Source organism: Primulina tabacum, chromosome 2, assembly GCF_025594145.1.
Source record: "Primulina tabacum isolate GXHZ01 chromosome 2, ASM2559414v2, whole genome shotgun sequence".
NCBI lineage: Eukaryota > Viridiplantae > Streptophyta > Magnoliopsida > Lamiales > Gesneriaceae > Primulina > Primulina tabacum.
This window is the reverse complement of record NC_134551.1, coordinates 19,369,184-19,383,097: the sequence shown is the minus strand read 5'-3', so window position 1 is coordinate 19,383,097 and position 13,914 is coordinate 19,369,184. Positions and strand designations below refer to the sequence as shown.

At 34.6% G+C, this 13,914-nt stretch overlaps 1 protein-coding gene across 3 annotated transcripts; it reads left to right on the top strand.

The window, feature by feature from the left end:
- The first annotated feature begins 3,585 nt into the window (after window positions 1–3,585).
- LOC142531085 (putative serine protease EDA2) lies at window positions 3,586–13,289 on the top strand. Of its 3 annotated transcripts, XM_075637114.1 has the most exons (12): window positions 3,587–3,893; window positions 4,452–4,577; window positions 5,420–5,575; window positions 7,713–7,895; window positions 8,033–8,149; window positions 10,235–10,288; window positions 10,365–10,436; window positions 11,048–11,250; window positions 11,381–11,475; window positions 11,979–12,053; window positions 12,863–12,946; window positions 13,094–13,289. In XM_075637114.1, exons 1-12 carry the CDS (start codon window positions 3,711–3,713, stop codon window positions 13,207–13,209), a joined length of 1,464 nt encoding a protein of 487 aa, XP_075493229.1. In that variant the 5' UTR covers window positions 3,587–3,710; the 3' UTR covers window positions 13,210–13,289. The 3 variants fall into 3 exon arrangements, with proteins under 3 accessions (XP_075493237.1, XP_075493229.1, XP_075493243.1); XM_075637128.1 differs by lacking the exon at window positions 7,713–7,895; XM_075637122.1 differs by lacking the exons at window positions 10,235–10,288; window positions 10,365–10,436 and having other exon boundaries at window positions 3,586–3,893.
- The last annotated feature ends 625 nt before the right edge of the window (window positions 13,290–13,914 follow it).

Below are 13,914 nucleotides of genomic sequence, written 5' to 3'. Positions count from 1 at the left end.
CATGAGACGCGCACATGCGCGAATTGGACGGAAGGTCTCGCGCATATGCGCGCCTGTCGCGCATATGCGCGAGCTGTGTGAAGGTTCGATCACAACTCCAGAGAGTCTCGCGCATATGCGCGGAAGGTGTCGCGCATATGCGCGAGCTGTCGAGAAAAAATGTGTGAAGACCAGAAGGTCTCGCGCATATGCGCCGATTTAGGTCGCGCATATGCGCGAGACGTGCAGCACAAAGGGACGAGCCACTTGCCTTACATGCGTGCACGTATACATATATATATATATATATAACTTCGAAATTGTCTTCAGAACTTGCAAGAAAAGGAACGAGGAAGCTCCCGGAGAAAATTACATTTAACTCGAGTTGTGAGAAATCCGTCCGTCTGATTTTGAATCTGACTTCGGTACTGTGTTCATATCAACGCAAGCTATAACTGGACGTAAGTTTTGCTACGTTTTGATATGTTTTGAAATTATGATGTTGTCAGAATTGAATGGAATTCATATATGATGTTCTTGACTTGTTAAACATCATAGAATTGAAGTCAGATTGAGAAACGGACTGATTATGAAATTGTTATGAATTTGTAGGGTATATTGATTTATACCGGACAAAATTGGATTACGATTGGATTACGGATTGTATTGGATATTGGTTATGGATTGTAACTATTATCTTGTGATGTTGTATTGACCGGGATATCGAGATTGTGCGGTTATACCGTTGATTTTGAATTATTGATCAGATTGGAGTTGGTTTGAGCGGTATATTAATATGATATTATTGATATTGCCATTGCCAGATTGAGGGATTGACAGAGTTTGAATTCCAGACCGAAACTACGAACGAAAGGTATAAGTCAATGTGGTATCGGGAGATCGACTTAAGTCGGTTTAGACTTGAGTTTCCCTAAATCACATACTTTACTTTATTGCATTGATATTTGCGTTGATTTGATCGATGTACTTGTTTTCTTGATTAATAGATAACAGGTATTAGACGAGTAATCTTGTGAAAGAAGTGCCTGATAGTGGCGGGATCGCCACGGACACATTGCACGATGTCACAAGATAGTGTATTGGCGATAGGGCCAAAGTCTATCACCGGATGATTGGCTATCGATGTGGATAGAATTTGGGTTTCTTCTATTACTGTTGATCGATGTCGTATCGGTGTGGATAGAATTGGAAGCTTCTTCTATTACTGGTGATCGATATTATATCGGTGTGGATAGAATTAGAGTTCCTTCTATTATTGGTGATCGATACCATATCGGTGTGGATAGAATCAGACCTTTTTCTATTTCTGGTGATCGATACCTTATCGACGTGGATAGATCTGGAGTCTTTTCTATTACTGTTGGTCGATATAGGAATGCCAACTTCTGGGAACCGGGATCCCTAGACTAGGATTGAGTCTAGTCTAAATTGTGTAGCTATGAGTATTGTCGACAGTTTGATATTAGTTATGTTTCAGATTTTGATACATATTGTTGTTACCTGTTACATGTTTTATATTTGTTTATATGATTGCATGTTTCGTTGATTTATACTGAGATTATATTCTCACCGAAATTATCCGGCTGTTGTCTTGTCTGTATGTGTAAATGACAACATGTGGGACAGGTTCAGGGTCACGGAGATGAAGAGAGAGATCGTGATTAGAGTGGCGGCTCCGGACTTGGATTAGAGATAGGGTTGGACACTTGATATTAGCTGTTAAACCTTAATTAAATAAATGTATGTGGTACAGAATTGGTACTTTTATATACTGAGATGTATATATGTTTTTATGTCACTACGTTCCGCATTATTTTTAAAAAAAAAAATTTAGACCCTGTTTATTATAATTGATTAATTAGTCCCAGTGATGATTAAGAACTTGATTAGCGTCCGGGTCCCCACACTTTCCAAGTGGTTATCATTCATCGAGAGGATAAGTCCGTGGTTATGATTGTACACCATTAGTCCTTACGACCCGGGACAACACTGAGGCTCTATATGCTAGGGATGTGCTTTGACTCGTTTACCGGCTCCAGGAGAGTCATTAGGTGGCGAGGTTGGGTACAATTGCGACACATATAGGAGCCAGTGCATTGTAGTCGGGGATTCACCGCTCACCTACGGGTGTGGATATCCTGTGTGATCTGATGAATTAATAGTGCATGTAATATCTGGCCAGAGTATGAGATGTACGTTAGAGAAGGAGTTCTCAAATAGTACACGCGATGCCACTATTATAGTTATCACATAGTTATCGAATTAATATGCAACCCTCGATGAACCAATGGTTGCAGATTTGATCGGGATATATGAGATGAAGGGACCTTACTGTACGTTAATCATAATCGACTGGTTCTTGCAGGCACTATCAGTGATACCTAGGGGATCATGGGGCGATGCTACTAGACGCTCTTACCATGATCCGATGGGTGCAATCAGAAATGAGTTCTGACATTTTTGATCAAGGTGTTGATGAAAAGAATGGGGCTAACTAGGGTAAACCCGAATAAAGTATTATGTCCTGAATTACAAAGAGTTGTGAACCCACGGCTAGCTGTATCCCTGAACCATTGAGGGTCACACAAGCACTGAATCGTTTGTTCCGGTTGAGAGAATAAATTCAAGGAGTTGAATTTATATTATAATATAGTAAATTCAAGGAGTTGAATTTATGATAATTAAATTTTGAGAAAATAAATTCAAGAAGTTGAATTTATGATATAGTAAATTCAAGAAGTTGAATTTATGAAATTTGGAGAGAATAAATTCAAGGAGTTGAATTTATAAAATTTCATAATTTAATTTATTAAACTCAAAAGTTGGGTTTATTAAATATTAATTTTGGAGGTGATAAATTCAAGGAGTTGAATTTATAATTTAAATAATAAATTCAAATGCTGAATTTATAATGTATTTAATTTATTAAGCTCAAAAGTTGAGTTTATTAAATATTAAATTAAAATTGGTGGATAGTATTTTTAATGGGCTTGAAGGAGTACAAGTTCAACATACTAAATAATTAAAGTCTTAATGGACTTTGATTAAATTAATTAAACTAGCTGGACTAGCCCAATTAATTAAATCAAGCTCATTAATGTTAATTATATAATTAGGCTATGACTTAATTATAAATAGGGAATGCAAGTCAAAAACCCTAGCCACCACCATAAGTATTTTTCGAAAATCAGCCTCCATCAACCTTGCAAATTTCGGCCTCCTCTAATTCTTTCCAAGGTTGAGCCGCCTCTCGTTTTAGTGCTTCAACGTAAAATCTCTTCTATATTTTCTAGTGCAAATTAGAAGAGGAACAAATCATCTAGTCGTGGACCTAATTAGAAGATTGAAATAAAGAGTTCTTGAAGAAAGTTCGAAGGGATTCATCAAGAGCTAATCCGTTTATATCGGATTAGTTGGAGCCACGTGATTAATTCACAAGGTATAATTTTCTAACATCCTATGAATGTTTATGTTTAAACGATACGAGCGCACAAAGCAAAATATATTTTGATTGTTAAAATAAAATAAAAATTTTAAAATTTGCGCTGAATTTGAGCGTGTAGAAAACCGAGACCAACAAAAAAACTCCTTCAAACAATACAAAAATAAAATAAAGCCGGAAAGAATGTGAGCTTTTACCGTGTATTCGTATAAGAGCGGTCTCAAGTACCGGAGACTCCGGACCGAGAACCTTGGGTTCTGTGATCGAAATGAAGCAACCGGCACCGGGGACAGCGGCGGCATCGATTTTATTGCTGCTTCTAAAGGTAACCGTTTCATCGATCGGTGCGTCTTCCCCTCGTCTTTTTCAGCATACGGCGTCCAAAAGCAAGAATTACTTGACCAAGGAAGAGTTCTGGTTCAATCAAACCATTGATCACTTCTCTCCTTACGTAAATTCTTTCCTCCCTCTTTGGATGGATGAATTTTTTTTGCTTCTCTATGCCCATTCATTGCTGTAGGTGATGACCTAGCTCCCTAACTATTAGAAATGTGGTACTGAGACGTATTTTTGTGCTTTTGTTGTATGCAAATTTTGATTATCTATTTGTTCTCGATTGGATTAAGCTGGATTTTTGTTTTGAATTCCGATTTAGATACTACTATTTAGTGATGACGCGTAAAAGCTGATATTTGACGTAATAGTTTTCTCGTCTTTTTACCTTCCTATTAGCTTGCGTGTCTGTATGGTGACTGTTTTTCATCCAGATGAAAATTTTTGTAGGCCACATTTTCACGTTGAGTAGAAATCCATTGCAATTGGTAAATAAGCATGCCTTCTGTGGAGTAGATGCCTAGACCTACATGTAAATCAACACATATCCATTCGATGAGAGTCAATAAACTATGATGTTTATAATTCTGTTCCGATATATTTAAACATCGGTTAACAAGATTCTTTGCAGAAAATCGGAAACTCTACTAAGGTTGATTGGGTACTTTATATGCAGGATCGCCGCCAATTCGGACAACGATATTATGAATATCTTGATAACTTTCGGATCCCTGATGGGCCAATATTTTTGAAGATCTGTGGAGAATCAGCTTGCGATGGGATAGTCAATGACTATTTGGGTGTAAGTATACACTTCATGTAGGATCCAATGATCACTCTTGTGAAGACTCCAATGGGTACTTAGATACATAAGGAAACATGGTCTTTTTAATCATCTCAAAGTACCATAAATCAGATATCATGCTGTGAGAAAACATTTGACGCCATCAAAGATGTGTAGTCTCGGCCAAATGAAACCAAATTCTTGAAACAAGGGCTAAAGTTGTTTGAGGCAAGGTTGAGCCCTTCATGTATAGATTTAGCCATCGAAGAAGTACTTGCATAAAAAATCTATAGACTGGAGGTTATTGATTACATACATCTATAAACTTTTATGACTCTTAGACTCGATCATCTGGGCAAGTCATAAAGATGAGTCACTCAAAGATCGAACCTAGTTATGCAAGCTTGGAATGATAAATATTTGTTCACTAGCTTGAGGGGGTGTGCTGGAGATATGATTGTTAATTTGTTATTTTAATTTTTTATCTTTATCATTAATTCTTCAGGAGTTTATATAATGTGAGCGATCACCAATGCATAAATATAGGGATCTCAGATTAAGGTTCTCTTCCTTTAATATTTTTCCGGTCAGACTTATAAATAAGATATACAATTATATTTTTTTCTCACTCTTGTGCCGTTTACTTCTTTTAACAATAACTAAATAATTAGATATTCTTGGTGACGCTTAAGGAGAAACTTTTTAGTTTGCATGATGATGGTCAAAATATGACTTAGGACGCTGGAGATGGACATGTTTTAAGTGACTGAAATTTTTGAATGCATCTTACTCGCTTTTTTGTGATATCTTACTAATATTTCTTTGATTGTATCTATATTATGAATCTTGTAATCTAACAGGTCTTGGCCAAGAAGTTTGGTGCAGCTTTGGTTTCTCTTGAACATCGGTACTATGGAAAGAGTTCGCCTTTTAAATCATTGACCACAGAAAATTTGAGATATCTTTCATCGAAACAAGCACTTTTTGATTTGGCTTCTTTCAGGCACTATTATCAGGCAAGTTACAAACTAATTTTTTGACATCTGATCCACATCATAAATTATGACCTTGACATATGATTGTTAGTTTCCTTACTAAATTAAATATACAGTTGGAAGGTGTCATGTGTCTTACACGCAATAACCAACTGCAGCAAGATGGAATTTTCAAATATATGATTGAGATATTGCTATTGAATTAGGAACTTACTCTAATCTTTTATTGAATTCTGATGCCTGATATATTTGATTTAATAATTATATTTATTCGAGTTTAGTTTGAATAAATGAGATGATTCACAAAAGATTGTAAGTCAGGATATAATTATCTTTTAGGATATGATCATCCTTTTATTTTAGGTTAGGATATGGTTATCTTTATTTTAAATCATTGTATTCTTCTATATATATATGGCTTGAATCAATAAAGAATATAAGAAAAGAATTATTCAAAATATTGTTTTTACGAGATCTGAGGTTCTCTCCCAAGGAGCCTCACACCCAAGTGATCAAGAGATTCTCTCCTAACAAGCCTCAAATTCACAATAGACAGTCACCCGACAAGATCCATAACATGGGACCATAACAAATTTGTACCACAGCCAGTAGTTACGTGGAATTTCAAGGCATTCGAGCAACAATTCGAAGCCTTTATGATGAGTTATCCAAAGGACATGGCAGCTGCCATGAAACGACAACAAGCTCTTCATTATCAGTTGGATAAGATATCTAAACGTTTGTCAACCATGTGCGCGCAAGAACGAGAGCAGTGTAGAGACAATAGCAATCAACGAGGCACCATCAACCAGCGTTCCAAAGGGCAACGAGACAGCAAGGATGATTTATTCTATGTAACTCAATATATCAAGTATTGTAATTAAAATAATCTTGACTTTATTTAGAAATTAAATATGATTTCCGATCAATTTCCTAAAACAAATAAATCTGAAGCACAAGTAAATAACAAGGAATTCGATGAGACAAAAGATCTAGATGTTTGATTTCACTTGTTTTTTCCACGACGATTATTCCTTTCTAAATTTATACCCATGAATTCAACCCGTTTAATAGCATAAAAAGGTTATTTATTCCTATTTTCCTTTTCCCAAGTGATGAATAGAATTTACCATCTAATATTGATTTTGATATTCCTATTTAAAATCTAATGTTAAACGAACGATTGTTTAGATGTGTAAACAATCGTTCTTACCTAAACTTCGATGGGGTTACGCGTCTGTCAAATGATACAAAAACTCAACGATGTTTTCTTGTGATCTTAATTTCAATCCCTTTTCCCGAGGGATATATTTCAATTAATATATCAATTAATTTATGGCCAATAAATTGAAATCATTAGAAAATACAATTAAACGAAGGTGAATTAAATTATATCAATAAAAATAATAATAAATATCTTTTCATCCCAAGTTACGTCATTCCTCTATAATAGAAATTTAGTTCATAATACGAAAGAAATAAAACGAAGTATGCTTGAAATCTCAGCAAGAATATAAGAATTTAAGAAGAAAAGAACTATAGTAACAAAGCCAAAGTTGCTTCTCCATCCCTGGATTCCGCGTCTCAGTCTTCGTACCAAGTTCTTCAATCTCAAGATCCTTCTCATTCGTCCTTCTCCCCTGATCGTGTGTTTTTTTCGGTGTATGTAAAAGGTTTTGTTTTATGCAACTTTTCACTTGGAAAATTATTTGTACTATTGAATTGTAAAATTATTTATTGTTCGATATTTGGCTTCTGTTTGTGTTGGATGCTGAGGAGGTATGAATCAAATCTTACTGATAGATTGTAAAATTATTTATTGTTCAATATTTGGCTTCTGTTTGTGTTGGATGCTGAGGAGGTAATCAAATCTTACTGATAGGTATTTCAGTTAAATAAAGTCCAAAAAAATCTTTTTGAAATTTGTCTACTCAAAAGTTGGGAAGAGAAATGAAAAAGGTAGAAGATATGCACTCAAATATTGATCTTCCAAGTTCTAATGCTAAAATATCAACACATAATCTCTGTCAGTTAAATTGGTAGTTATGCCTCATTTAAAATGTATAATTCCTCATTTTAAGAAAAAGTGGACTGTCTTTTAGACTCTTACTAAGTATACACTATGATTGTTTATTGTCCGTTTTTCTTTATTTAACAGGAATCTTTAAATGTAAAACTAAATAGATCAAATATGAATAATCCATGGTTCGTCTTTGGTGTATCATATGCTGGAGCGCTGAGTGCATGGTTTCGCATAAAGTTTCCGCACCTTACTTGTGGAAGTCTTGCAAGTTCTGCCGTAGTTCTTGCTGTTTACAACTTTACAGAATTTGATAAGCAGGTGAAAGGAAATTTTTCTGTTGGTCCATGCTTCCTGATCTTTCCTTCAAATCAGTTCTGTGCTTGATGATTTTTCCTTTCAAATGTTGATAATAATATTATTAGTCAAAGCGTCTTACCCTAGATACACTTGTGCAGATCGGTGAATCTGCAGGTCCCGAATGCAAATCTGTGTTGCAAGAAATTACTCGTCTTGTTGATCAGAGGCTTGGAGCTAATGACAAAGCACTAAGGACATTATTCGGAGCAGCGGAGGTACAAAATCTTTCTTCTTTCGTTATGGGATACAGAATAAAATTACACCTAGATTTGATGTTCACATGGTACATGGTATATTATGTGACACATACTTGGTAAACTGCAGAGCAATTTGTTTACCATAGATACTTTTGTAGAAATTGAGTTTTGATAAGTGCTTAGAATTTTTTGTCTATATTCCATAATGAAGACAGGGACTTGTGCTCCTTGAATCATAAAACCAAGCAAAAGGAAAAAATTCTGAAGAAGTACAATTTATATAGTTTTTATATTCTAAATATATTGGTACACGTGTATATCTTTGTGAAAAATCAATTTTCTTTTATAAGTTGGTAGTGTCAGTTCAATATTATTCTTGAAATGATTTTATGGTGTTGATTATGTCAAACACGATCAATTAAGCTTTCAAATTTAAAATAAATTTTAAAATAGCATTTTAAAAATTGAAGTCCCCTGGGAGAGGTTTACTCCACTACACCACTAGGGCTGTTGGTAACGATTACGTGTATTTAAGGATGGTAAAACATGTTCCAAAAAAGTAATGATAATGTTGGGACTTGGGAGACGTAAAAAAAGAGGGAAAATATGTTTCGGAAGAAGAAAAAGTCTGATTTTTGGTTTTATTTTCTGTAAATGGACAAGGGGACCAGAATTGATTACAAACATACCCTTAGATTTTCTAAGATACACAAGGTAGTAATTTGTTAAAATATAAGTACGATCTTTTTTCTATTATTGACTTGCACTTGAGTGATTTATTCAACCACCGAGAAAATGATTGTACATAAGAAGTAATGATAATTTTTATCATTTTTTGTTGCTTCTTTATACTTCCTATTCTTTTTACTTCTTAAATGTCCAGCAGAACACATACGCTTAGAGAAAACGAGAATGTTTGAAGAATCATTTGCATAAATTAGAATACTAAACTAAGAACTGTGGTATTTGTATTTTAACTGCTAAAATGTGGTAAAGGTCTGAAAATCTGCAGTAGATATTCCTCCTAATCTTATGATGTGCAACAAAAGGACAATATATAGTTTTGTATCACTAGTTTATCATATGTTGAATGAAAATTTGAAAAACACTTTCAAGTTTCAAAGTAAATTTACATTAATGAAACTCAATCAAAATGTTCACAATTCTACTTTTTGTATATCTTGAGAGTTCTGTCTTGCTATAAGCTTTATGTGGATAATAGCACGTTTTCACCTTTTTTTTGTTCTTAGTTTGTGAATTTTAAGGTGTGATTTGTATACTAGTATACTGGTGGGTAGAGCAAAGAAGAAGATTCTAATGTTTTTCTCATCATTTAATTTCTTGTATATGTGCTTAAGAGCGTGTCACAACTATTATGAGGTAAGGTCAATAGTACTATTATTTGATATCTATATAGACTAGTGATACTTGGTGTATAACACTATAACCTATTTGAGAAGACATTATTTAGTTCACCTGTCTTTCATATCAGTGCTTTTAGGTGATTCAAAGATAGTCATGCTTTTAGTATCAAGTAACAACCATTATTGAAGGATTTTATGGTATACTTGATGCAAGGCACTTAACTTTTGATAAAGTGAAAAAGCATAAAGAACTAAAATCATTCTTAGTTTTCATGATATTATAGATGATTCATGATTTTCACCATGATAGTTTTGTCAGGAAAATGTGTTCTTTCGTTCTATGAGATAAAGAAGAAGATCACCTATTGATCATATCATTCACAGCTATAATTTTGTGTGAAGCATAACTTGGAATGAAAGAAAACAATATCTGACACATAAATTTCCTTTTGCTTCTTTGATCTCTGTCTCCCTACTCTTAGAGTTCCACTCTTCTACGACTTTCCCGAGTGAATAAGAAATTGTTCCCTATGTGAGCTTGTTCTAGGCCTCAAGTGGTGTGCTTATGTCGGAAGTGAGATTACATTTTGAATTTGGACATTGAACTGAAGAGATAATTTTATGTTTTTTTTAGAAAGCCTAATTTATTTTATCAATTATTTTAGGTCATATCCATCTCCTGTTTAAACTTGGATCGCATTTGAATTGAAAATTTCATGATGACTTCTATTCCTTTCAGCTGTATAATGAAGGTGATTTCCTGTATTTTCTGGCGGATGCTGCAGTTACAGCAGTAGGTGACACAGTACAGCTTTGTTATTCACAGATTTACTTTTCCAGTTCTTTTATGACATGCTTCCCCCTTCCAGTTTCAATATGGAAATCCAGATAAACTCTGCATCCCTTTAATTGAAGCAAAGAAATCTGGAGAGGATTTGGTGGTAGGTAACATTTTTTTCACCATCTGCCACATATATCTGCGTGATGAAAATGCTAATTTGTTACTCAGGAGTAAATGCACCAAATTAGGTCCTCTCAGAGGAGCTTAAAAAGTAGTGGTTAATTTCAGAAGCTAAATATGGTTGCTTGCTGACATGGAAATATAACTATTTAGATGTATTTCAGCGCACGTTCTGAATTTCTGTTTGGTGGCAACCACTCATACAACAATGCCTGGATGCAATCATTGAATGAATATCAGAAGTAATTGCACTTAACACACTCATCTCCACTAGCACACAAATAATGGCATCTTACCTTAATTTGAACTGGAAAATTAACCATTTAAGTAGTTTAGAGGGGTCACTCAGTACTCTGTAATTAAATGAACTCCTGTGATGGATAGCTTATTCAGGAGAGACATTTCTCTCTTGCTTCACCAAGTTGCTAAAGGAACTTTTAATCCGAATTTTGTCTAGCCTAATACCGTCTGTTGCCTTTGGAAAGTGCAGGAATTTTTTTTCAATCAAATCTAAATTTGATACCATTTATTTTACCTCGCTTTCATCACGAAGTTTTTTCCTAACCTGTGCTGCCTGAATTTTCATATTAGGAAGCATATGCCACATATGTGAAAGAGTACTATATAAAGGGTCTTGGTGTCAGTGTTGAAACATATGATCAACAACATTTGAAGGAAACCACATTAACTAGTGATTCTGATCGATTGTGGTGGTTTCAAGTCTGCACAGAGGTTGCCTATTTTCAGGTTGCACCTTCAAATGATAGTATCAGGTCCACAAAAGTTGATACAAGGTAAGCATGATTTATTTTCTGCTGAATTTTTCTAACGTTTTTCCTTTTTTTCCCAGTTTCCTTTAGTATCTTGAATTGTTGAGGTGAAGAGGAAGATTCATTAATGAAGTAGAATAATATTTAATGGCAGATACCACTTGGATCTCTGCAAAAATGTCTTTGGAGAAAGCATCTATCCTGATGTTTGCGCGACAAATTTGTGTTACGGAGGCACTAGAATTGGTGGTAAAAGCATTCAACCATTTATCGTAAAAAAATAAAATAAAGCATTCAACCATTTTATCTCTGGCTATTTTGTAAAATTTTCTTTTATTTTCTTCATAAATTGGTTTGTGGGAGATCTAACTAGTACCTCATGCTCATTTTCTGAAATGAACATGTGATAAAGAAGAGTGTGAGAAGTGGAGAACAATGCCTTTGAAATGAATATAAGAAATCTGTCTTTTTTGAGTTTTAACACCCCCATATTTTATGCACGACTTTTTCTAAATTATTCCACCATTTATGTCGTAGACTCGTAGGTATTACCTTACAATTCTTCGATTGAAATAATATGGTATTTATCTTATTGAGTGAATTTATTGCAATTCGTACTGGCCATAAAAGCAGAATATAGTTTAGCATTGTAACATTCTGTAAATTTCATTGGATTTCACTTTCCAATATTTATTGCTGCAGTGGGATCATAATATATTCATAACTTTGCTTCTCATATTTTTAAATGGCAGGGTCAAAAATAATCTTTACTAATGGATCGCAAGACCCATGGCGACATGCATCTAAACAAACTTCTTCACCCGAGAGTGAGTCAACTTTGTATTTATTGATGGGTTTTACCCGTTAGTGTTTCTATTGTGATTCAGTTCCAAAATTATGTGGTTGCGCAATGCAATTTCTGTCCCTGAGACCTGACATCAAGCATGATTCTCGTGGTCCATGAGCGTATCTCCAAACAATTCATTTGGTAGTTTGATAATGGCATGGTCATGTTACCGGACAGGATTAAACTGGATTTAACCAGTTATGGATTATAAAGTAATGGAACCAAACCAATCCGACATACCGGATTAAATCGGTTCTATATAATCCAGTACAAAACCGAGTAAAAACGAAACGGGTTGAACATGATTTGACCGGATTGTTGTTCGAATTAGAAAGAAGTAGGACCTCAAAACATTTTGTCAATATGTATCCAAACATTTATTTTGTTCTGGATCAAGGGTTTTAAAATTTAATTCAATTAGAATATCAGATTTGGTCCAACGATAAACCACATTAACCGGTTCCGGATTGAACCGGATTATGCTGGACTGGTTCCGGATCATCCAGGTCCGTTAACCATGAATATGATTGCTTGAAACTCTGAATTAACCCATTTTACAATTTCTTTTCTCGTGCCCTTCCAAACATACACAATCGTTGCAGTTGTAAAAATCGGCGTATGTTTTAATTAATCGTGGTAAATTCAATGGGATGGTCGAGAAACATGACTTTTATCTTTCATATAAAGAATGTGGTGGCAGAAAAACTTTAGTCACATACCATCTTATGAGTTATGACTTTTGCCGAATTTCTGTTGTCTGACTCTTTTTTTTAAAAAAATATATTCCAGTGCCTTCATATATCATGAAATGTCATAACTGTGGCCATGGAACTGACATGCGTGGCTGCCCCCAATCTCCTCTGGTACCTGAAGGTATGCATATTTTAAGATCTTGAATTCTCACGCTTGTGATAATCTCATTGGTGTAGTCTTTTAATTGTCTTCAGCATAAATATCATACTACACATATTTTCTAGCGAACCTTCGTTTTCCGTATTTCTACAACTTACGCATTTTCAGGTGATTCCAAGAATTGCAGCTCCCCAGACGCTGTAAACAAAGTAAGACAACATATTATTGAACACATCGACTTATGGCTGTCCCAGTGCCAGAGTTCAGGAAGAAATTTAATGTAATTAATGAAATCTAAATGCAGTAGAGATGACAAACAACATCAGTCATTTTGACTTGACAAGCGCACGGTTTTATGATTTCAGCAGATGCATAACAAAAAAAAAGTTTGCTTGAATAGATTCATAGTTGTCACGTCTTGAGACCGAGCCGTCGGCGACATCCGGTATTGTTAATCAATTAAATTGAAAATAACAAGTCTCATAACAATTAGTTAAAAACCAGTATATTTCATAAAAATTCAGTGTCTTTATATATAAAAATGCGATTAATGTGGAAGTTGTTTATAACAAAGGAAAGCGTGAACTAATACGAATAACTAGTAATCTTGCAATTAAGGACTCGATATTCGTATCAATGGATTTCTTCATCAGCTCTAAAATTGATTTTTTTTTTTCACCTGTTCTTCGTTATCTGGGAAGGATGTAAGGGGGAGGGAGGGTGAGCATCTTGGAAAACACTCATCATGTGGGAACAAATAACATATTATACATATTTTAAAAAATGATTTTTGAACATAACATAATTCAATAGAACTTAACAAACAGAATGAAGAACTAATTGAAATAGACACATAGCATGTAAAAAAATTCTTACCAGATCAGAACATCTGAGAACAGAAACTTATTAGATCTTATCTTATAAGACAAAACACATTATAATGAACTGAAAGGGATCGTTTAAGGCGCCCGAAATGCGCAACGGAAGTT